General features: G+C 36.2%; 3 protein-coding genes across 3 annotated transcripts; 1 reads left to right on the top strand and 2 right to left on the bottom strand.

The window, feature by feature from the left end:
• Positions 1 to 6,732: 6,732 nt before the first annotated feature.
• LOC111411430 (protein LAZ1 homolog 2) lies at positions 6,733 to 11,345 on the bottom strand. The gene is made up of 9 exons (XM_023041965.1): positions 11,102 to 11,345; positions 9,881 to 10,091; positions 9,638 to 9,694; positions 9,054 to 9,162; positions 8,519 to 8,700; positions 8,345 to 8,433; positions 7,733 to 7,982; positions 7,168 to 7,401; positions 6,733 to 7,030 (listed from the first exon to the last, which is right to left on the bottom strand). Exons 2-9 carry the CDS (start codon positions 10,028 to 10,030, stop codon positions 6,857 to 6,859), a joined length of 1,245 nt encoding a protein of 414 aa, XP_022897733.1. The 5' UTR covers positions 10,031 to 10,091; positions 11,102 to 11,345; the 3' UTR covers positions 6,733 to 6,856.
• Positions 11,346 to 14,825: 3,480 nt separating this feature from the next.
• Positions 14,826 to 15,640, bottom strand: LOC111372574. The gene is made up of 2 exons (XM_022994948.1): positions 15,431 to 15,640; positions 14,826 to 15,374 (listed from the first exon to the last, which is right to left on the bottom strand). The coding sequence occupies exons 1-2, from the start codon at positions 15,638 to 15,640 to the stop codon at positions 14,826 to 14,828; spliced, it is 759 nt and encodes a 252-aa protein (XP_022850716.1).
• A 5,321-nt stretch (positions 15,641 to 20,961) lies between these two features.
• LOC111372569 lies at positions 20,962 to 23,128 on the top strand. Its single transcript, XM_022994938.1, has 6 exons — positions 20,962 to 20,967; positions 21,062 to 21,134; positions 21,720 to 22,168; positions 22,293 to 22,434; positions 22,830 to 22,837; positions 22,928 to 23,128. The coding sequence occupies exons 1-6, from the start codon at positions 20,962 to 20,964 to the stop codon at positions 23,126 to 23,128; spliced, it is 879 nt and encodes a 292-aa protein (XP_022850706.1).
• The last annotated feature ends 2,984 nt before the right edge of the window (positions 23,129 to 26,112 follow it).

Genomic DNA, 26,112 nt, shown 5'->3' with positions numbered 1-26,112 from the left:
CACAACTCCTTGTGATTAACAAATTATGAAATTTTGAATTTACGGACTCTATTATTTATTTAATTGTCTATTAATTAAATAATAGATTTGTCATTAAATTGCATTAATTATATATCAAAAGTATTTATGTCCAAGGTTGATTGAACCTAGAGCATAATACTTACATAAGGCACATCCCCCTCACATGAGGGGGCCTTCTCATGTCAGGGGCTGTGAATGGTGCCATGTGCACAACACCGCTCTTTATGTTATGATTACTAAATTTTTAGAGCAAGCATAAGAATTTAACTAAAATTGATAATGCAAGAGAATAGCTCCATAAAACTGATGATAGTTCAATATTGATATTCTCAATCGATTGATAATAAGTGATGCAACCGTGGGCATAGAACATCGACTATCAAGTTTCAAAGGTGTGATTCAACAAAATTGCTCTTAAATCTAAGGCTGGACAAGATTGCTCTTAAATCTAAGGCTGGACATAGTCTGGTTCACTTTGGTTCGAACGAGAATCGAATCGGACCTAAAATTTTCAAGTATTTAATAGGTGGAATCGTCGGGTCCAAATTTTAATTATGGGACCATTTGATTTTGGTTTCATTTGGTTCCGGAGTTCTGTGCTATAATTAAATTTTTTAATATTTACAATGCTATATTAAAACAACTAATGACGTATTCAATCTTAACTTTTACAAAATAATGTAATGCAATCTTATGTGTCATTTGCGTTTCTTTTTGCTAAGTTCTTCATAAATTTGATTGTTAAAAATTACAAGAAGAGGAAGATAGCGAGCTTACAATAATTAAAGGAGACGTTGTCAAGCTTCAATTCGATTTTTTTAAAAATGGTAGACACAACATTACGATAGAATAACATATTTGGGCAAAACTTAGATCAATTTGATGAAGTTAGGCTTTGACTAAAAATTATAAATAGGAAAAGCAAAAACTACATCGAACCTTACTTTTAAAGATCAATATTCTAAAATCAGGTGAATATTTCATTATTAAAAAATCAGATATTTCATATTTAAATATTAAATATTTTAATACAAATTTCAACACAAACCCTAATTAATTTCCTCTCTCTCTTCTCTCACGAAGATGCCACCATCGCCACCGCTGTGAGGACGCCACCACTGAAAGTTGTCGCTCTAAAGCAGCAGCATTTTCCAAGTGGCACTGCTGCAGCTCGGTTGGATAATAGTGGCGGATCTAAGCGATTGTGGTGATGGTGGTAGATCTGGATGGGTTTGTTGGGCTGTTGTGAAGACGCTATTGCAAATCAATTGGGTGGTGGTGGTGGATCTGCACGGTTATGGTGATGGTAGTGGATCCGACGATTGCGGTGCAGTGGTGATATAGATGGCTGATAGCGATGAGGCGTTCATTTTGGTTGTTGGAGTGGTGTGGTGGTGGCAGCTTCCATATTTTGGCAATAGCAGGGCAATCAACGGTGGTGATTTTCGTGGCAGTGGTTTTGATGGTGATGGTGAGATGTTGGTGGCGACGAATATGTCGGGCTAGTGGTGGATCTAGCACGATGATGTGGTGGTGTTTTTCCGCGATGTGTCGATTTGTTTGACGTGATGGTGTTGCTGTTAAGAGATGTTAGTGGTGGTTCTGGTGACAATAATGGTAGCGATGCTACTGGAGGTAGTGATGAGATAGTGGTTACAAGTGTTAGTAGTAGTCACAAATTATTTATTTGATTGTGACCATTAAGTTGATTAATCTGTAACCAATAAATAATATGTGATCAATAAAAAAATAAACTATGACAAAAGATAATGTGTGACCCAGAAAATTATTATTTTGTAATCGATAATTTGATAATTTGTGACTGTCTAATAAATTATGAGTTATAATATTTATGATTTATAATCAATAAATATATTGTGACATATAAATTTTTTATTTATGATCGATGAACAAATTATAACCTGTAAAATTTTTGAATTGTAACTATATAATAATTCGTGATATATAAAAATTATGATTTGCGATCGAAAAATAATATATGACTAATTAAATCGTTAATTTGTGATCAAATTGTATAGATTTGTGAAATTAAATATAATTAATTAATTAATTAATTAATCATAGATAAATTTTAATAAGTATCTGATTTTTAAAATTTAAAACATTTGCTCTTATTTTTGAAATGGGTGATATTTAATCTCTTGGTTATGAATTTTTCTCATAGGAAAATCATATGTTTTTGGTTGAACTAAATTAACTAGTTCGCAAATTTATTTAGAAAAAATAAAATAATTTGATTTATTTAAAATAAATAAATTAAAAATTAGGAAGATTTGATTCTTCAGTTCTTGATATAGAATCAAGAACCGAGAACTGAATCAAATCCATTAGGTCTCGATTCAGCTATCTGTTCCCGTATTTAATTTAAGAAGAATCGCTCAATTCAGTTCGGTTAGAGTCAGGTCCGGTTCGATCGATTTTGTTTGAGAGATTTGTCCAGCCCTATTGCCAACCCAGTGCCATAAGTATAGTGAGTTTCTGTTTAACGAGATTATCAATTTACTGTATTTTTTGTTAGCTATTTTATTGACTTAGTTTTTATGCAACCATAGTCAATCGCTCTAAGCTCGAGTTGTTTGAGTGGGAGCCCTCTTTGTCACACATTCTCTGAATGCCACCAAGGGTAGTCCATTGGTTGGTCGCTCAAAAATGTGTTTAGCATGCTCTCATTGGACACTAATTGATTTTCAAATGAGACGGTAGAAATTCGATCCTAGAGTTAGGGTCATGACACAAGAGCGTTACATCGAGGGAGTGATTGTTGGGGTACAATAAGACCGCTCCTAAGCCAATAAATTGGGTCACTCAAATGATGGTGATCAAATGTCATAAAAGGTTTAGTCTACCCTCACTAGGCACCAATTTGTTTTCACATAAGATAGTTGATATTCGCTCCTATAAAAGGGAAGTCCAACTTGTTTTCGCAGCCTGTGGCTAGTCAAAAATGACAAACAGAAGCCTGGACCGTTGATGAGACTCATCCTTCAGTCAGGCGCTCAGCATTCAACATTGGTGGAAAGTGTTATATATTGTTCAACATTAATAAGATACGAGTGTGGAACGAAGAAAGAAATCGGGAACCAAGTACTTGGTCCGTGCGACCGCATGGACCAATAGGCCTATGGCAGAAAATTAGCAGCTGTGTTATCCTTGAACCATGCGACCGCATGGTGTTGAACCATGCAGTCTCATGGTAGTAAACAAGTGACCACTGGAAGTCATTTCTAGTTAGTTTTTTGGCGGCTTTTGGAGGGTTTCTTGCAACCTTTCAACATGGTTTTGGCACTAATTCGTGGCATTGATTGAGGCCTATAAATAGGCCATGGATGACCAATAAAAAAACATAGAATTCATATCACAAACATATGGAAAAACCATCTCTTCATTCCACAAAGAAGAAACCAAAGTCTTCTTCATCCATATTCAAATTCTTCTAGTGTTCTTCAAGTTCTGAAGAATCACACAAGTGCTTCAATGTTTATTCTTTACAAGGCTTATTATAATTCTACAAACTGTTTGCCGTGAAACCCTTTAAACGCCAAAATCATATCCAAGAGGGGGCAAATATAGTTTGAGGACAGCGATTACGCATTCGAGCCTTCATGTTCGTTTTGTCTCTTCTTCTTCTCCATTTTCATCTTCTTGATTTTCTGGTGGATATTTCTTCACCAACCCCCGTGGCCGAAAATTTCCCAACAGAAAGTAGAGAACAAGAGAGTTCCCAGAGTTTAAAGGCAATGGAAACAAAAGAAGCGGAGAAGGATCTGAAGTGGTACCTGCCATTACACAAAGCTGCATTACAAGGTGATTGGGACTGGGAGCGTGACAGAAAATTACTTGACCAGGACCCTAATGCAGTCACAGCTAAAATTCCTTGAGATGCAGTCACAATTAAGATTACTTTGCAGTTGGGACGGGAAGGGCCATATATTTTGTCAAGGAATTGTAAAGTTGATTCCAACTGAGGCCTTGGCGACCCTCTACTATGCTGCCATATTTGGCAATGTTAACGCAACACAGATACCGGTGTCTAAGATCCAAGACTTGCCAAATATACAGTCACACATTATTTTCTGCCCATCCATTTGGCTGCTCTTGATGCCAACAAGTATATGGTTTCATATTTATAAACTGTCAAAAAGGATGACAAGATTCTCAATCCCTTCGCCGATAAATCTGGTGTAGGCCTTCTGAATCTTGTTGTTCTTGCCGAAATCTGTGGTAATGATCCTTGCATGTTAAGTTTGAAGAGAGAAGAAAATTAGTCATGTACTAACAAATCAACATTTTACATGTTACCATCTAATGCAGGTGTATCCTAGCTTGGCAACATTAAGATATCCGCTGGTAACACTGCATTGAATATGATTGCTGGAAAGCCTTCACCATTCCTAAGGAAAATTTTCCATAATTTTTTGCAGCAATTTGTCTGTTCATGTTTCCTTCCTTAGTGGCTATAATTTGCTACCTCTCATTGTCTACTGCCTTCTTATTTACCGGTGGTTTGATTTTGATTATTTGAGAATCATTCCACATATTCTCCAAAAAATTAATTATTCGTGTTTCCGATAACTTTTGCATCCTTATCCCTTTCTTTGACAATGCTGCCAAGATTTTTGTTCAAATATGTTTTTTGGTTCCTTATGTCCCCTCCCTCCCCCCAACAAGAATCTGACTGAAAAACGAAGTCTTATCCCACTTATTTGGTAATTGGCAGCTATCCATTATTTAGGTACTTGAGCTAGTAGAAAAATTATAACTTAAAAATATGCTAAATTTAGAATTTTACTGAAATATGTATATATACACGCAAAGCTAAGAAAAGTTTTCAATCGTAAAAAGTCTGCCTTCGTAGTTTGTGAATATATATAACCAAGACAATGGAAGACTCACGGAGGATACAGCTAGAGGCCCTCGTGTATCTTCAAAACTTTGCTGCCTGATTCCATTTTTCAGAAAGCTCATTTTTTCTGTTTTGTCAAGCCCCTGTTTGACTTAGATAAAAGTTAAATTTAATAAAAGCTGATACAATGTGTGGTTGAAAAGCCGTGGATCCATAAAATATGTGTTTAAAATTAATTTTGACTTCGACTTCAAATTTTTGTTAACTTTTAATTTACATCAAACATGAGCTAAGTTTCCATGCAGCTAGGCAGCTAGAGCTAGCTTCCACATAATATTTGGAACCTATAGCCTTAGCCGTTTAAACTCTTAATAGAAGATCATTATTCAAATTAGATTTCTTCTTGTTACCGGGATAGATGAATTCTTATAAATCCACCAGAAACACAGGTTAGTCGCCTAATAGATCACTGTGATGCTAAACAGCACATGATTAGCCCCCATGGTTAGCAAATCATTTTCACATCTGGAGGAAAGGTGAAGGATAAGGATTCCCATAAATTTCATCAAGAAAGTAATGATTGAGATGATTAGCTAATCACTTTCATAAAGGCCTGTGGCCATTCCACTCCAGGGTGTAGAAGAAAGTTTGAAGGATGGATTTGGAGGAAACATGTCATTTATAAGAAAGCACGGAGTTTGAGGAAACTAATGAGAATGGATGAACTTCTGCCAAAACCCTAAGGAATTTCCACTCAGAAATGCTGAAGGCTTTCCTGCTAAAATACTCAATGCTATATTGCCAGTTGCCACCTGGAGATATAGTTACAGCCAACTTAGGATAACAGTGAACGAGATCCAGAGCCACATCTGCAGAAATACACAGATAAGTGCATGATCATCAATCCACATCACAACATAAATTCAACATTTTCCATAAATTCTCTGTATCCAAGAACAGCAATTGAATAGCTAAAGTTCTTAATTATACTGGCAAATGTTATAATGTTATTCGCAACTGTTTAACAAGTGTATGATCAGTACTTAAAAGTAAAATCATGGATTAGAATCAAAATATACTAGCACTCTCCCTATCACCTTTCATTGCAGCTTTAGCAGAAAATCCATTTATGGAAATTTAAGTGAATTTTTATTACCTGAACTCTGTTTCAGGCGGCTCACATTCCCTGCAAAACTCCCTTGAACAGCTGAACATCCAAACGAGATGAAGGGTTCGGCGAACCTAGCTAAGTCTTCCAACTTCCGTGGAGTTTACAGAGACTTGACTGACTTCCATCTTCGGTCTTCGATGTGGAAACTGGAAACTAAGAGAAAATGAAATGTTTTAGTTGATACCAGGTGGCAATTTCAAACTTTCAGGCAATTTTTAGAAGTTGAAAATAAACATAGATCCGGAAATTCCTGTATAAGGCTACCTTTCGAACTGCTAATGAATCCATGAACAGACAAGAGACAACCTGACGAATTGAAACATCTTAATAGCCAGAGAAAAAGAAAACAAAAACGATTCCTGCAGTAATGACAAACGAATGGGAGAAGTCTAAATAGAGAAAACGGGGTTACGGAAAAGCAATACAAGCGTCGTGCTGCTAGACGAAGCAGCATGAGTTAAATAAAAGTGACATAATAGTTTTGTCCTCTTCAACTTTGAATCACGTGAAAGTTGTTTATAGCAGCAATTTTCTTAAATCAAAATTGAATATATTTGCACAATAATTGCTCTTTCAGGTCAAACTTGTTAGTTTAAAACGTGCTTACATTCTGGATAACGTCAAAAAGTTTCATATTAATGGTGATATTAATTCACAACTAATCTAAACAAGGCAATAGTAGCAACTGAAGTCATTGTGAAATTCACCGCTTTAATGTCATAATTTAAATCAGTACTCTTCAGGAACACAATTAACACACTTGAATCACAAATACTAATGTGATCATGTTTTTCAGAAGTTTAAACTTCAGATTCAACTGTAATATTCTCTTCATGTTCCTCAACCTTCGCTTCCGGCTCATCTCTGCCATCCCCTGACACTGATATTTGGTGAAAAGTTTCCTGGATCTTCGTCATGCCCTCGTGAACCGGTTCAATTGCCTGGTTTATGGTCAAGACAACATCCTTGACAACCTGCTCAAGTAGTTTAAACCAATTATGAAAATCTATTCTATATTACCAAAGAAAAGAAACCGACTTTTTTCAGCAACGATGTACCAACAGACACGAGTATACGTGTTCGTAACAAATGAGAGGAGGAAGAACCTCACCTTTTGACCTCCTTCAACCACAATATCTTGGACGCTCTCTTTGACGCTAGTCCCAGGAGCCTTAACCTCAGTTTCTCTCTTTTCAATAAGAGCTGGCTTTTCCTCGTCGCCCTCTTCTATCTTCAGCACTGCTTGCGTCTTTTGGGTGGGAAGGTCTCTGTCCTCAGATGCAGGTATGAAATGGTACGATTTTGCAGAGAAAACGAAAATGTGAGCAATAGCCGCAACTGCCATCTGTTATAGAAAGTGTAAGAAAGAAAGTACAATAAAGCATTCCAGGAAGAAGGTAAAATAATAGGGAGCTAGCTATATGTAATACTCATGACCCAAGCAGAATAATTTGACAAATTTCAACAGTACCGAGGTAGAGATATTATCTTATTAAGCCTCTGTTTGGCCAAAAATTTATAAATTCTCAAACTTCAGTTTCAACTACATATTCCAATGAATCCATAAGTAATATTTGCTAATCCATCACTCAGTTTTATCTTGTTTATAAATTAAATCATTTATAAATTCTTCCCAAATGAAGGCTATACATAAACTGGTAATCTCTACTACTTACCTCTATGCAGATCAGAAAATCCTGCAATCGAGTTTGAAATTTTCCTTCTCTTGGAAGGACTCCAAAATGACACAATAAAACGATACTCACACCTTGCCACCATGTTGCAAATACAATAGCCTTAAAGCTAATGAACTTTGAAAGGGGTTTTATTGCCTCAAGTCTTTGATGAGTCACATTGTAAAATTGAACGAGGCAATATAGCGCCCACATCTGGCTGAAATTCAATACTATTGTGATATACGGGTACCTGCAAGAACCAGTGTGCATTAAGAAGGAAATGGAGAAAAAAAGAAGATGTACCCAGTGCCATCAAGATATGACAAGACGCAAAATTCTGTAATAAAATATAACTTGAGAAAGAAATAAAGTTAGATTTTTTTTAAATGAAGTTCATAATTCTACTCTCTATACATATATCATCTATTATAATTCGACAAAGTGTATTTCTTCAAGAATCATGCTAGGAGTGCAAATCTGTTCGTTTAACTAATGGAATCAGTCATTAAGTCCAGGACTCCTATAGAAGTTTCAATTTATTGCAAAGACTATTTGTTTTCTTATGTGCAGATATCTATAGCCTTGAATACAAATATTTTGGATGATACATACCCATAACACCATTTAAATTCACCATCACCATACATGCCAAAGAGCTCCAGTATAAGTGCTAATAATGCACATACAGCCTTCAAAATCATCTGCAAGTAAGGAAGAAGGCTTAAGCAAGACTGCCAAGTGCCGCTGGGGGTGTGGGGAATTGGAGATTAAGTAAGAGAAATTTACATATTGTACTAGACCAAATTTTATCATTGTGAATAAGTCCTTTCCAAGGGCAGATGGATGTAGGATAAAGTTGCGAAATGTTCTTCTTTGCAACTTGGAATTCTCATCTCCTTCCAGCAATGGCTTGCTAATTTCTTTCCTTGATTCATCTTCAAGCAGTTCTATGACTTTCATTTCACCGCCTATCACATACTTCCCCAAGTAAATTAAATATATTCAAAAGCTAGATTAAAAGCAATTATAAGAAATGAATTTATTGTCCTTTTATTGTTGGTGTGATCATGCAAGAGAAAAAATATACGAGCTTGTTTTAAAACTTTCCAACTTAAATGAAGATTCCAATTCACAAAAAAGTAAATGCACATTTCGTCATACTTTCATGTTAATTTGGCACCCTTAAAAGGCAGAATGAGATTTACAACTAAAGTCATTTGAAACGGGAAGTTTGGACATCCTTAAGAAGATTGAATTTAAAGAAACAGGATCAGGCTAAGACTTTCTGCTAGAATTCAAAACAAGCTCACGTCCTGCTTACCAAGGCATGCAATCAAGTAACTTCCAAAAGAATAAAGGGCAAACGCTTCATAGCAGTTTCTCAAGATGTCGCAAGCAAGGGATAACTTCGTATTCCACAATGACAGAATCTGAAACAGATAAGAAACTGGTCGAATCCTGAATCCGCAAAAAAATAAAACTGAAATAGATAATAAAATGACTGAGTGGATTGGATGAAGAATTCAAAGTTATTCACTTCAGCAACCTGCTACACTAGTCCAAGTCATATTAGAGGGACTCATATTACTATTTATTTTTTCCTTCTCCCTTTCAAAACCTACTACTTCCATTTCTGTAGAAGGATTTTGTGTTCACACTACATAAAGTGGGAAATAAAATGGTTAATAAAGTTTTTAAGCATTCAAAAGTGAATTATGAAAAATATATGAAATCTTCCAAATTTTTTTGCATCCTAGAGCAACTGTGATGCAATTGTACAAAATGGTGTTCAGGACCTCGATCTAGCTTGGTAAGCGTACACATGTTGTTACACATTCAGTGACTAATTAACAAGTAAATAATTCACACGGAGTGATAAAGATGCAAATAACTGAATGTACTTACAGATTCAGTTGCATAGACTGGAACCATAAAAATAACAGCAACAATCCATTTTTGCTCCTGTAGAAAAATAAGCTCAGATAACTCATATCAGAGTTTGAAACAATCGGAGACAGTCTTGTGCGTGTTCCTTAAATAGTGAAAAGAAATCTATATTGATTATAACATATTCTGTCATTAACAGTGATGAAATAAAAATATCTGTTTTAACAAATTTGATATAGATCATTATTAGCAAATACTAACCGATGGGTTGGTGTATGATCTGAGATGTTGGTAAGTTAGGAAGAGGGAAAGGACCAGTGCTACCAAAACAAAGCATCCTGCCACAATGGGGACAGGCGAGTAGAGATCTTTATATTTATTTTCATATAGTAATAAGTAGAATGCTGCCATGTCAGATGCATAGCTGTACAACCAACTTCTTCCACTTTTGTTCAATCTTAGAGGGTCTACCCTGTTAAAAATTAAACAAATACGGGAATCAGGTGACCAAGACACACATTTATGCTTTGATGCTGAGCATGATAAAACGATAAAGAACCAGAATGACAAAAATAAGACTTCATATATGTTCTGATCGAGTCATGAAGAACCGTCGAATGCAGGGAATGAGGGAAATCTGCTCGACTATTCTTAGTCAAGTAACTTAGTTTTAACATATTCAATTTCACCTAGATATAAATACTTCTGGAGGTACTTACATTTTAATTGCCTATTTTTCTTGTCTAGTAATAATAACTTCCATTACCTTAATGTTTCGTGTTCTCAGGTTATTCACTAGCTTGTATAAATGAGTTATCATATCAGTATCTAGTGACACCCCTACTAATAAAGTAAGCATGATTTGGTACCCCTCTTCTATCTTCACATTAATGTTGATTCGTAATGTCATTGAAACCTTCTTTTAGTTGTAGCTATCAAAAGAACATATAATATAATCAATCCTCTCCTAGAAATCAGTGCACCACACAATCCATGAGAGAATTAGTACAACCTAAAATGTTGAAATATTAAGCAGAATTGTCCATCTACCAATATGATGTACAAATCGAGCATTTTCTATTCGGTGGACATTAATACTGTTTTCCCTGAGAAGGCTTAATATAGTTAATGACTCAAAAAACATTTTAAACTACCATTAAAAAATATATAAAACAATCTCATTATTGAAGTAAAATCAGTAATCATTTACTGAAATCCTTCTTCTTGTAAGGAAGTGATTAAGTTTCAATGTATTCAACTATTCAAGCTCAGCCCATACGCATTTCATGTTTCAATAGAGCTTCTTAATGAAACTATCTACCATTTAATCAAGATAATTATTTAACCCCATTGAAAATCAAAAAACCCAGTAAGAATTTTGCGAACTGCATCACGATAGTGTCAATTTATGTTGTATAATTAAATCTCAATACAAAAAATGGAAAAGACAAAGCCCTTTGGGTAGAAACAATATACTCTCACCAGTGAGTCAGTTCTTCCGCCAGTGGACTTCCACCCTCAGATTTTCAGAATGACTTGGAAAATTTTGTTTGCGCAAAAGTTTTGAGAAGATTTTTTTCCTTAACGAGTATTTGATTATTTAGTAACGAGGAAACGGTTTTATTTGTCAGCACCATGCAGATTTGCGTTAGAATTGGACACGTTTCGGCCAAATTGACACGTTGGGGCTCTCTCACAAATAAAAAATCGTGACTTACAACAAAGATGTCGCTTAGCGTCTTTTTGTTGAAAAATATAAGCAAATAATAGTGTGTGTATATTTGGGCAGAGAAACGACATTTGGATGGTTTTGAATGGTCGAGGTAAGAGTTTGACTCTTTCTTCTTAAAACGATAATGTCCCGTACTGGTACTAACGGTATTGCAGCACTCGTTTCCCAAGATACAACGACCTCGTCTTGTAATAGTAGTACTCCAAATTACAATACCCGACGAACCCGTAAAGTTTAGATCTCTCCATACACATTGGATGACTGAAATGCACGAAAAAATAATTTTCGAGGACTGAATTATAAAAATAGAAATTATACAGGGACAAAGGGATAATTTCGGGAGAGTAGAAAATCAATTCTGATTTTTGGAATGAATAAAAATCGGGGTATGGGGCCTATTTATAGATGTTGAAAGGTTGTGTCCCAACAGATACAACTGTCGAAAAGTTGTGTCCAAAAGACACAAATGGTTTAGACAGTCAACCGCCACAACCCGCTAAATTTTAGAAGTATCGTACCACGTGTCACACACAGAAAATTCGAGGAAGAAAAAAAATTAATAACATAAAATATATTATTATTATAATAATAAAATAATATAATTAAATGTTATTTTACCAAAAAATATATATCAGCTTGGCTCAAGCCCACGACCCGTGACCGTGCTGTGCCGAGCCGAGCCGGCCGGTCGGACAGACGGCAGCGGCGGTGCTCGCGTGTGGGTTTTGACTTAACCTACTAGCATGTAGGTTCTCTCCCCCTCAAAAACTATTGGTACCCCTTGGGATCCAAACCCAAGTCCCAAACTTGAGCTATATAAGGTAGTTTATATTCTTCTAGTTTTCCTATGTGGGATTGGTATTTTCCAATTTCCTACCTATTTTATTTCAACATAAATGGGTATCTTTTGACCTTAATTTCTCATTCACCCTAAATTGATTTTGAAAAAATAAATATATCATATTAATCTACTCATGGAGTATAACACATTCGACCAAAGAAATCTTATTTCCGATTAATGGGACCCACTAAATTAATTGGTCAAAAGTTGGTCAAACCAACTAATTAAAACCAATTTTTCCAACATTTTTGTGATTGGCCTTGATTCTTGGTCTTGAAGCTATCATTTGCTAAGGTTTGGAGAAGGTTCAATTTTTGAGCAAACCACTGAGATACTTCTGCGAGTGAGGCAACACCAACCATGTCATCAAAACACAATTTTTCCTCATTTTACATCAAATATTTGGTACAATGTCACTCCAACACTATCGCGAAAGGATAAAGCTCTTTGTACATCTTCATTCACCACTTGATTGACAGATAGATGTTGTAGCAACTTTAAAATAGTTGAATTAAGTTTGAGATGTAAAAAGTGGTGTGAGATCGTGCCAAATGTAAATTCGTTAAATCAAAGTGTAAAGAGAGATATACATGCAGCAAGATTGATCACCAAAACACAATTTTTCCTCATTTTGCATCAAATATTTTGTACAATGTCACTTCAATCCAACACCAAATTTTGCTCCATTTTGATGGTGAATTCACCAAATTTGATAAAAGTCATTTTTGCCATTTTTTTTTCATTTAGTTATCACAAATATATTTTCTATCCAAAAATGACAGTTTGAACAAAAAGTATTGTTTCTCAATTATTTAAAATTTGCTAGTCCTTGATCGATCATCTAAACTTGCCGAATAAGTATCAAAATCTTGTTTTCAAATCTTTAAAATATAAAACTCTTATTACTAATATTTGTCATAAGTTCATAATTTCTCAGCTAAACAAAATTTTTCAACATTTTCACCTTAAGTCCATGGAAAATAAAAGGTGTTCAATTAAGTGTTCAAACTTTTGACTTTTTTCAATAAGGTCCTAACTGGGATTTCACAAAGGGGCTAAACTTCACATTCCCAAAACAGATTCAAAGTTTGTTCTTATACAAATTACTACCAAATAAAACTATTTCCATTTCACTCTTTTTATCGTTAGTAGACTTTTAGCTAGGTGCACAAATGATTAGAGTGAAGATGTCAATGCATGATACGAGAATGTTGGTGGACCACAAAATAAAAATGTTTGTAGCTTAATTAAGACTGTTCCTGATTGGTTAAAGACTCTTAAGTAAGCATGCATGATTGACATTTACTTCTTTTGAAATGTTGGATTACCAAGATTGGAGCCTTTGAATGTTATTAATGTTTGTGATGATATTAATTAGTCATAAATGTAGTCATTGTGGTCGTATTAAGCTCGGATTTGATTTTGTTAAAAATTAGATTTTTAGTAAATTTTGATGAAGTTGATGAAATGTATTGTTAAAAAATTAATAAAAATTATGAGTCTCGTGAAACGTATTGTTAGAGTACCGATCTAAACTTAACAAGGGCTGAAATAGGCATAATAATAATAATAAAAAGAAAGAAAAAAAAAGGGAATACATTTGAACTTTAGATGTTACGTCAGTTTAGAATAAATTACCTTAAGGAAGGCTCAGGTGATTGGGTCTTATTTTGCGTTTGACTCAAGGATGTCATAATTGACAAGGGTGATGTGATTTTGGTAAAGCCAATTAAAAGAAGGCTTGGAACAAAATTAACATGATATATGGTACCTAGTTGATTAATGAGATGGTGGTGGACCAACATCCTCCTATTTGTTTGGTAGTGCTCGGCGTTTCGTCTACTCCGTCCAGTATATATGACCTGAAAAATGAAGGCGGGGCTTCCTCCCCCGTTTTACTTCCGATGTGAGAATTAATTTATAGGCTTGAAAAAATGTGATTGGAATTCTAATGGTGAAAAAGAGAGATAGAGAGAGGGGAAAAAAAAATTTCCTGTGTAGTGTCCGGAGGTATTTATAGACATTAGGGGCCGGATAACTGTTGGGCAAATGTGGTGCCACATGTCCCATGTTGGTATTCCCACTATGCCTACGTTCTGAGTGGGGGGTCTCTAGTTTCCCGTCTCGAGATTGTTTCCGTATTAGCGGCCATGGAACCTAATTAATTCACTAGGAGTTTTATGGTTAAGTGTTTGGATAGGCAGTCCCATGCCAGTTGTAGACCTCGCGTAGTGGTAGAGCGCCCCTAGGGGGGTCAACGAGCTCGCGTAGTGGTAGAGCGCCCCCTGGAGATAATGGTGGAGCGCCCCTAGGGGGTCGACGACCTCGCGTCGAAGTGCTGTGATCCATCCTGCTTGCCGTCAAGGGCGGTTTCCTCTACCAACCTATATCATTAGCCCCCCTATCCCTTGTCGATGTTCTCGGCAAGGGGTAGCAATTTTCTTTATTTAGGTTGGTTTGAAAATTTTCCTCTTTTTCTATTTTATTTTTATTTTTTAACAGAGGAGTAGTTCGTATTAATAAGTCGAACAATGTAAACACGATCGAGTGGTAATTTTACTGCACACATGGCACCCCACCAATGGTCCCAATATTGGAGGGAAAATTCCCTCCAAAAGTTAGAATTTTTGTGTTTATAAAAGGGGGGTAGTCACCATCTTCAACTTCTCTTGGGGAACTTTTAGACCCAAGAAGACATCCCAGGTGAGGACATTTGCCGCACTTCCTTCGTCGACTAACACCCTTTTCACGTCAAAATTCGCTATATCGCCTACTATTACTAAGGCGTCATCATGGGGATGCGTCACACCAATCAAGTCCCCTTTATCGAAAGTAATGCTCTGGTTGAATCTTGTTTTTTTCTGAATAGAGCAGACCCCTGCGGAACGCGCATAGCTTTTTCTAGCCGAATTTGAGTCGCCGCCTGATGCTATTCCTTCGATGATCATGTTTATCACTCCTGCCCTCGGTGGGGGTAGACCTTCGAGCCTTTGCTTGCTCTTGTCATTTTTCACATACCTAGCCAATAGTCCCCGTCTTAGCAGGTGCTCAATTTCTTCCTTTAATTGTAGGCATTTTTTGGTATCATGCCCGTGATCTCTATGAAAATGACAGTACTTACTCTGATTTCTCTTGTCGGAAGGAGTTAGCATCGGTTTAGGCCATTCGAGCTTTTTCATGTGCTGTATTTCCATTAATAGCTTTGTACGTGGAATGTTCAAAAGGGTGGGGTCTTGACCTCCTCTTGCTTCTGCCTAACCGGCCGGTTTTGGGCATAACCCTTGTTCATGCGTTCATTTTTCAGCTTGTTCTTATTAGTGTGCTTTTGCTCGTCATATGTTTTTCGCTTATGAACTTCTGCCTCCCTTCCATCCCTGAGATTTTTAGTTATCTTCTCTGCTTCCTCCGCATCGACATACTTGTCTCCCTTCTTCAATAGGTTATGCATCGATTCTGGGGGTTCTTGGAAAGTGACATCTTAAAGGCCCGATTTCGCGTTCCATTCATCAAGGCGGTAACCACTGCAGACATTTGCAGGTCTCTTATGCCGAGAGTTGTCCGGCTGAACCTAGCTAAGTATTCCTGCAATGACTCGTCCTTGTCCTGTATGACCTGCATCAACCCAATGGCTGTCTTTCTTTCTCTTACTGCTTAGGAAGTAAGCTACAAAGTTCTTGGAGAGCTCATCAAATGACTTGATGGACCGCGGGGTCAAGGTCGCTACCCAGTCCCTAGCCTCCCTCCTGAGTGTGGGGGGAAAGGATCGGCACATCACCACGTCCAGGGCGGCAAAAAGTCTCATCAGATCTACAAAGGTTCGCAAGTGGTCAAGCGGGTCCGTGACTCCGTCATATGCTTCTATCATGGGCTGTTTGAAACCTTTAGGCAAGGGGACAACCATGATTTCTTTTGCGAACGGGTCTTCCTCCAAAACCATCTGTCTCCGCCTATCATTTCTCTTGGACAAGGCATCATCTATCTTCTGGGCCATGATTTCCTCAATCTTTTGTTCCAGGTCTACCATGGTTTGCGGGGACTGTTGAGCTTCGATTTCTGGGGCTCCCGCATCTCCCGCACCCCCGCCGAGAGATGGGCGAGACAACCGCGGGTGGCGCTTGTGGCGGTTGCTTGCTCGTCATTTTCGTCGGGCTCAATGGAGAGACGGTGGCTCTCTGCGACTGGTCATGTAGGAGTGCCATCATTGCTGCCAACTGAGTCTCCAAAGAGCTAAATTGACTCTGCGTCACATACTGCGGGGGCGACGGCGGCTCACGTCTCCTTGCAACTAACTCTGACTCCGCCGTATTCCCAACCAGACGAGTATCACTCCTTGTTCGTCTTCTTGACATGGCTTTTTAGTTCAAATAGGTTCCCACAGGTGGCGCCAATGAGATGGTGGTGGACCAACACCCTCCTATTTGCCTGGTAGTGCTCGGCGTTTCGTCTACTCCGTCCAGTATATATGACCTGAAAAATGAAGGCGGGGTTTCCTCCCCCGTTTTACCTCCGGTGTGAGAATTAGTTTATAGGCTTGAAAAAATGTGATTGGAATTCTAATGGTGAAAAAGAGAGATAGAGAGAGAGAGAAAACCTTTTTCCTGTATCGCGTTCGGAGGTATTTATAGACATTAGGGGCCGGATAACCGCTGGGCGGATGTGGTGCCACGTGTCCCACGTTGTCGTTCTCACTATGCCCACGTTCTGAGTGGGGGGTCTCTAGTTTCCCGCCTGGAGATTATTTCCATATTAGCGGCCATGGAACCTAGTTAATTCACTAGGAGTTTTTATGGTTAAGTGTTTGGATAGGCAGTCTCATGCCAGTTGTAGACCTCGCGTAGTGGTAGAGCGCGCTCTAGGTGGGTCGACGACCTCACGTAGTGGTAGAGCGCCTCTAGGGGGTCGACGACCTCGCGTAGTGATAGAGTGCCCCCTGGAGGTAGTGGTGGAGCGCCCCTAGGGGGTCGACGACCTCGCGTCGAAGTACTGTGATCCATCTTGCTTGCCGTCGAGGGCGGTTTCCTCTACCAACCTATATCAATTATAATGTAATGTCTTAATAATCCTAGCAAAGATAAAAATGGTATATTGTAGAACATTAATGTTATTTAGCGTCACACGTGTTAAAACACGGTTTAGGTGGCACTAATGTAATATTAAATGAGAGGTACAATTAAATGAATAATTTAATTCTACTTTTCATTGAGCCTATCATTTAGCGTCATCTAGACTGGTATTGTAGTATCAATGGTGCTAAATAACATTATTCATAGTAAAATGATCATGTGGTCGAATCCAAATGTATCAAGAATAAGGCCCCATTTGGGAGGAATTTTAAAAATTGATTTTTTGACCGTTAGAAGAAAAGTGGTGTTCACTTGTGAGAGAAGTCAAAAATTACGACTGTCATAGTGAAATAATGGTAAAAAAATCAATTTTTTTGGATAAAAAATCCCTCCCAAACAGGCTATAAATCTAATTAGATTGTGGTTTATTATTTTTATATTAATTAGTCACAAATCTAGAGGCTGACTATCAATACAAATTCTATTACAGTCCATAAAGATATTATATAGAAATCTGTGATTTGTTATTTAATTGAATTGGGATGTACGTGAGGAACATTTCCATGGATAGAAGCTAAAAAAGGTATGCTCCATGCAGATGATTGGAGAAGAGTTCAGGGGCTCGAATTTCCAACAAAAAATAAAGAAATTAATGTCTTCCAATGATTTTCTCGATGGAATATCGAGTTCGGAGATAGTTAAGAATGAATCTTCCGAAAAAACACGTGTTGGAGTAATAGAGATGATGAGCATCAATCAAAATGTCTGAGGTTGACGCGTAGAAAGGGTCCCTGGCCAATCTGGCCAAGTTGCTGTAGAAATATTCCCATGCCCATTCCCATGTTTATTTCCATGTCCAGACATATACAGATTGTTGCTTCAATTTTGTGTCCAAATGACAAAATCCCAATTCCCATGTGGGAATAGACAAGTTCACGTGCATGGGCGGTATTGAGGGAGAGCCTCCAGTAAGGAATGTCGGGTTAAGGCCATGGAATTTAGGGATTTTGAAAAAGACTAAACATATGTGACCCACTGGGTAACAACCCAAGTTTAAGTGATAATAGATAATAGGCTAAATAAAATATAAAATTAAGTGAGTCATTTAACTTCACATGTCATTTAATTTCGCATTAGCGCCACCTAAGCTAGCAGTGATGGCTAAATAAGAAGGGATTTCAATTTGAAGTGCTGAAAATAATTAAATTTTTAGGTTATAAAAAAAAGGTTGAACTCCAACTTTGAGGACTTCCACCGCCCCGTCCCTAAAGTTTTGTGAGGGAGGTAAATTGCGGGATGTACCCCAACAAGCCAGAGAATTATAGTTGTCTGTACACTGCGCATACAAGAATTCTAATTTCATATCTCAGGAATTGAACCTTCACATTGCGGCTGTCAGCAAGGCGTGAGATAACATCACTCCTTTCCTTTGCACCATTGGACTATGCCCCGGGGGGCAATTTATAGGTTATATTTGTATGCTAAGTGGTTTCAACGGTGAGTTCAAAATATGACCTCCAATTAATGAAAGTACAAATAAAAAATCTAATAATCAATCTACTAAGGGCCTGTTTGGGATCGATTTTTTTCCCCAAAAAATTGATTTTTTGACCGTTACTTCACTATTTCAGCCATCATATTTGACTTCTTCTCTCATAGGTGGATCCCACTTTTCTCCTAACGGTCAAAAAATCAATTCTCAAAATTACTCCCAAACAGGCTCTAAGTCTGATAGCTAGAGATAAATAGTCTACATTATCTCATGTGTCTATGTTATCCTTTGTTCCGCGCATTGAGTACATCATTTTCTTCATCTTTCCTTGATTTTCACTGTCAAATTATTAGAAAAATAGAAATATGGCATAGATTTTCAGTTGCTATTTAAGAACATATCTATATCTATAATATATTAAATATCATATTAATTGAGAATCATTTTTGGTCTATTCAATTCTTACTATAATTCAATTATTTCAGTAATGATAAAATTTCTTAATCTGCGTGGGAAACAAAACAAATATATATAAATGGGACGGAAAGAGTATTTTAATAATGTGTAATGCTATACGTACATCAGGGTGTCCACCCTCCTCACATGGAGTGAAACCCACTTCGAATAATAGATATTTTATCTGAAGTAGGTCCTCCTCCATGAGAGAATGATGAATACTGTTATGGACACTACATTATATACAAGTAGTATATTCCTTCAATAATACCCCACTTTTCGTTTATCAGTATGTAATTAATTTATTAATCATTTGAACAAATTGAACAATATTATCATTAATTATTTTGTTAACTGTTTAGGTATGATGAATGTATATTTAACACATTCATCATCTCACTTTTCATTTTCAATAGGTATTTAATTTATTTAACCATATTTGACAAATTCATTACCTTTTCGTTTTTCAATATGTATTTGATTTACATTTGAACAATATTGTCATGAATTATTTTATCAATTTTCTACTTATGATCAATGTACATTTGATAGATTCATTGCGCTTGATTGGATAGTAAATTAAATTCATTAAAATGTTTTGAAACAAAATATGAATATTTTAGAGTTTTCTTTCAATTGATTTATTTAATGAATGTTAAGATATAAGGAGGTAAACGTTGGATGTTCAATTCAAATCAAAATGGTAAATGGAGGGACTATTCTAATTGACTTCCTCATCTATTTAAATTGTTTTCACAAACTTGTATTTATTTCATTTGAATCATAAGTTCATTCCACATAAATAATTTGTATTTATCATTTTTTATATCCTCGCATCTTCAAATATATATATATATTGGACCTATAAAGCATTCCAGATAACGTGTGTTGTAAGTTCAACTATGACTAGTTTAAATAAATGTCTTGATGATTTTCAAGAATTAAAGAATCTAATTTGTTATAATCTCAAAAGGGCATTTCCAACTTCCCCCACTAAGGTTGAATAAGAATCTCAATAACATGTTTGTGGACTTCATTCTGTAGTTCAATCTTGTTACCCCCCTTCCCATTACATTTGGAAAAGACCAATAATGTCTAAGTCTAGACCTCGATGGTCTGTGTCCCACCTAGAGATGTCGGTTGAGTCAAGACTAACTCTATCGAACCATTAGCCAATCCATACAAAACCCTTTTTTTCTTTTAATAGAAACTAATTAAAATAGTTGTCGGGCTCGATGACATGACAAGGCTCCATGTTTGCTTTACTTCTAGATGAGCTCCTCAGGGACAAGCAATTTATAAAGCGAAAATAAAACAAAAACAATAATTTTACTCAAACAAGGTTTAAAAATAGGGCTACGATAGGTGCTACGTCAACAGCACATGTATGTACTTTTTTTTTCTCACTGTTCAATGATATTAAGCCACGGGACCTCCATTTTTTTACCCTGTCACTAAGCTTGTCACACTGTAGCAAACTCAAATAAAAATGATTCATGCTTAAAAAAATTTAACAATAAAATGAGAGAAAAAAACAACCAAACCAGCGGCTGGAACCATTGTTTTGAAACTTGAACCAATTCTATCAGCTAGATTATGAAATTTCTCTCCCTTCCACACCATCACCCCACCCTCTATTATAAATGTTCCAAAGATCCCTTCCTTTGGGTCTGTGGGACTTGTTGTATACACAAAATTTCTCATTTTCCACCCTCAACAAATCCCCCATTTCTGCAATTCTGAGTCTCCAACTACAAAATGAAGGTAGTGGCTTAAAATCTCACAACCCACTCTTGATAATCTAATGGTGCATGGTTTACAGATTATAATGTATTTTAGTTGGTGATGATTCATTCAGATATTTAGTTGGATGCAAAACAAGCTTAATGGAAAAGAAAGGAGAAGCAAACCAAATTCAGCATCAGCAACTGGTATATGAGTTCATAACTTTATGATGGCTGATCTTTAATTTTTAACAAGAAAGAACATGTTTTGTTGTTTAATGTTTCCTTCTAATACAAGGTTGGTAGTGAATGTTACTACTGATTAATGTTATAGACTGTCTTACAAAAACCGTGCGCTTATTATCGCAAGCTTCGATAAAAATAAATTAAGACTTGTTCTCAATAAATTTAGGATCGGCTAATCTATCCTCAACTAATGTTACCTCCACTTGTTAGAGTTACGCGGCGTAAAACAAAACAATACGCGGATAGGCCGGAGGCACGCTATTTGTAATGATTGCATCATTCACGAGACTATATCAATTCTTATCTTTCTCCATTTCAGTTTGATCACACATTCGTCTTAGTATCCTCATTTTTTCTCGTCATATGGACATTTTTTCCTTCAACAACCCCCACACAGTATCTCAAGTAAATTATTTCAAGCCCTTGAATTCGGAGTATTGATCTTTCATTAGTGTACGCATAGTGGTAATGATCTATGTAGAAATCACAGAATGCTGTTACCCTAAAAGACCATCAGCTGTTTTCTCATTGTTTCTTACTTACCAGATCATATCATGCACCAAACCTGTAAAGAAGAATTCAGTGATTGGCCAAATGGATTGCTTTCTATTGGAACACTTGGAAACAGCGCTCTGAAACTTCCAGAAAATTCCAATCTTCAACAAAGCTTATCATCCTGTCAGGATCAGCCAAAAGATAACCTTAAATCGGAAAAGCACATTGACTGTTTGCCTAGCTTGGAACATAATAAAACTTCCGATAAGTCGATAAATGGTGATTCAGAAAACAAAGACAGTAATCTCCAGCAATCGATCAGTGTAGTCCCTAGCAGAGAATCAGATATTCGATTGCATAACACAGCAAATAGTATTGGTAAAAAGTCATTGTCTTTTCTTTTTAAGAAAGCATTCCTCTGTGGAGGCGGATTCAGTTCAGCTCCCTTCTTAAGGGATCCATTTCCAGAGCCAAAATTGGATAAATCAAAAATGGAGAAGGTATGGATTAATTTTAAGAATGCATCATAAACAAATACTTGCAAATATAACATATGCAGTCTATGTATATTATTTATTTTCCCTGTCAATCATCTGTAGTTTCATGGATGCCTTTTCATGACAGATTTTAGGGGATATCCTACAGAAAAAGATTTACCCCCAAAGTTCTACTCAAATGACTACCGCAAAGAAATACTTGTATATGCCTGAAAGTGAAAGTGAAAGTGAAAGTGAAGGAAGTAAATGGGTGAAAACAGACTCAGAATGTAAGTTGACGAGAAATTTATGCACACAGAGGTTGGTTTGTTCAAGTAAAAATAAACTAATTGCATCTGTTCTTCAAGTTGCAGATATTGTTCTAGAGATATAATTCGTCTTCCCTGCCAGCTATAAATCTTCAGGGTAATAATATGCTTAAATACCTTGATTCAAATTCTGTCCAATCGGATTTACCTGTCCCACACTTAATTTGAAATCCAAGATTTTACAATAAATTTTTCAAGATTTTACACAATATTTTCTTAAAAAAAAAAAAAAAATCCTTATAATTTTCAATTTTACCCTAGAAATAAAATTTTGTGAAATTTACCTCCACAACTCTACTCTCCTGATTCCAACCTCGTAATACATTATCACATGGTAACTTGTTATATTTATGTAGGTCTTCTGGTTCAATTAATCTGCTCCCAACATACAAGTCCAAGTTCCAGGGGGAGTTTTTACAGCTCAAATTTTGCATTTAAATAATGCTATTCTCAGTGGGATGTGCATATTTTTGCCATGGCTTATTGTGATGATATCTCGTTTTGCCATGGTTGGCTAAGCATTGTGTATATCTCCAAACTTCACATTTTTGTTCAATGGGGGAAGAAAGAGCAGATTTTTACTAGTTTTTTCCTGGTATCTGGAAAAATGTTATTTGTGCGAAAATCATGTCTTGCTGTACAATCTACTCTATAGCTATAATTTTAAGCAAAAATATTTGAATTATTGCTGGTACTAAATAACTTCTCAAGAAAAATAAATAAATAAAAATTAACCTTAAAAAATCATATAAAGTACCATACCTGTGGTTCATGTGTATGTTAATGTACATATTTCAAGGTAGGGTTAAAATTAACATTTGCAATGCATGAAATTACATCTCATTCTTGCACAATTACTATTTAAAGAGTAAGTTTTACGTATAGCAATAAGAAATGGAGTATTTATAACTTCCTAGTAACTTTTTGCTTCTTTTTCTTAGAGAACTTGTAAAAGAAATACATATGATGCATGCAGGTGGAAATAAATCTCTCAACCAAACCACCACCATTCCCAGGGAGCAAGGCACCCACATTGACCACCCCTAGTGCCTGCTCATGTTCCCTCCAGGCATATTCATGCCTGTCTAACAAGTTCAATGCAGACTCACACATATAACCCAGCATGCATCCACAGGCACACCATCAATCTCCATTTTTACTCAAAGAGAAATACATCACAGCCTTCAACAAACTCAATAACATTGTTGGGTTTTGATACCCAATGAATCTCGGGTTATGATGTAAACATCGGATTGAATTTCATAGGCATTGTGAGTGACATTGTTACCAACAACCAAGTCACAAGGCTTGACCCGTAAATAACGTGGACCACTGGAAATAACTTAAGATATTAATGCTACTCACGACCCATATATATTTACATATGGATGATATTGAATCTTGGCCCATTTAACCCTCTTATTGGATCAACTAAAGTCTAACCTAATCCTCTATATATGTTGTCTTTTGCCCTAGCCATGTCCATCAATCTCCACTTTTACTCAAAGAGACAAATACATCACATCATTCAACAAACTCAATAACATTATTGGGTTTTGATACCCAATGGATCTCGGGCTATAATGTAAACATCGGACTGAATTTCATATGCATTGTGAGTGAAATCGTTACCAATAACCAAGTCCAAATGCTAGACCCGTAAATAACGTGGACCATTGGAAATAACTTAAGATATTAATGCTATGCACAACCTATACATATTTTCATATTGGATGTCATTGAATCTTGGCCCATTTAACTCTCTTATTGGTCCTACTAAAGTCTAACCTAATCCTCTATATATGTTGTCTTTTGCCCTAGCCATGTCCATCAATCTCCATTTTTACTCAAAGAGACAAATACATCATATCATTCAACAAACTCAATAAGATTGTTGGGTTTTGATACCCAATGAATCCCGGACTATGATATAAACACCGAATTGAATTTCATAGGCATTGTGAGTGAAATCGTTACCAACAACCAAGTCTAAAAATTCGACCAGTAAATAACGTGGACCATTGGAAATAACTTCAGATATTAATACTACTCACGACTCATATATATCTACATATTGGATGGCATTGAATCTTGGCCCATTTAACCCTCTTATTGGTCCAACTGAAGCCTAACCTAATCCTCTATATATGTCTTTTGCCCTAGCCATATGTGCGTGATTTGTGAGAAAAAAAGAGAAAGAAAAACGTATGCACTAAGAGAGAGAATTTAGCAACCGTTTTGGAGCTAAAACAATGTTGGATAATTTATATCGACATTTTAGAGATGGCTCGGCTCGAAAACAACTTGGGGACACTAGAAGTAACTTGATTGAGTTAATGTTACTCGTGACCAGTACTCTTTGATGGCCCAAGTTAGTAGTTGGAGGTGATAATGGTTTTGTAGCCCATTTATTGGTTTAGGCTACTGGTTTATTGGTTCCTGTTTACCTTTTTTCTTGGCCCATATTTGGTGACTTAATTAATGATATATATACACATACAAAAATGATCTCATAAATATTGGTGCTTAACTTATGTTAAGTATTGGTGACATGGCACACCATTTAACTGGTGAATCTGATTCACCAGTTAAATGGTGTGCCATGTCATCGGTTGTTCTTTTCTTTTCTTGCCCTCAATTCTCTTCTTCTTGGATCCCTTTCTTTTCTTAACATTCGATTGTTCTTTAACAAGTTCTACGCATCTTGCATTGGTATCAAATCAGTTCATTTTTCTTTGACTTAACATCTTTCATGCTCAATTGTTCACCAGTCGTTTCCATCCATTCCATATATCACCCACTCCATTCCATTCAATGCATATACCGCCTCAAAATTCCAACCTTCCACCACCATACATTTTTATCATGAAATATAAGAAAAATTTAAGCAATAGCTTTCTTAGTCAGTTCCCAAAAAAATAAAAAAATCACAGTAGTTTGTTCATCTTTAGTATACTAGCTATTTTAGTTTTAAAAAAAAAAACATTATGGTAGTGAGAGTAGGTTGTCAGATGTAGGCAAGTTAAAGAGTGGATAGCGCTGACAACGAGGAGTTCTTGATGAGTTAATGAAACATGTTATGGCATGAATATCAAAAGTTAGGAGTCCAATTGTTAAAAAATGGGAAACAACCTCTTCGGCCTTTGTCGTCTTTTGATGAACTCCTATCTTTACTTGAAGAAACTAAAAACTTACTTGCACAAGTTGACCAATCACCTACTATGTCCATTCTCGCATCCCTTTCTACACTTATTACAACATTGGTCTTTGACGAACTTTTAAAACATCCAAATTTTGCTATAAAAGTAATAGTTGCTTTTTGCCTTAGCGAAATATTTCGTATTACAGCATTCGATACTTCTTATAGTGATGAAACAATGCATGCCATCTTTTCATTAATTATATCATCATTCGCATCTCTCACTGATAATTCCACCAATTTGCATGCTATGGGAGGTTGAATACTAGAGACTATGACTAATGTGAGACACTACATCATCATGTTCTATTTAGACTGTGAACATATGATAATTAATATGTTCCAACATTTTCTTTTAGCCTTAGAAAATCTCATCTAAGGAATATCTTCACACCCATAGAAACTATTATGACAATTATATTAGAAGAAAGTGACAATAT

The sequence above is a fragment of the Olea europaea genome, chromosome 2 (assembly GCF_002742605.1).
Source record: "Olea europaea var. sylvestris chromosome 2, O_europaea_v1, whole genome shotgun sequence".
In the NCBI taxonomy this organism is placed as follows: Eukaryota; Viridiplantae; Streptophyta; class Magnoliopsida; order Lamiales; family Oleaceae; genus Olea; species Olea europaea.
The sequence above is the reverse complement of the archived record's forward strand: the minus strand, read 5'-3'. Positions and strand labels throughout refer to the sequence as shown.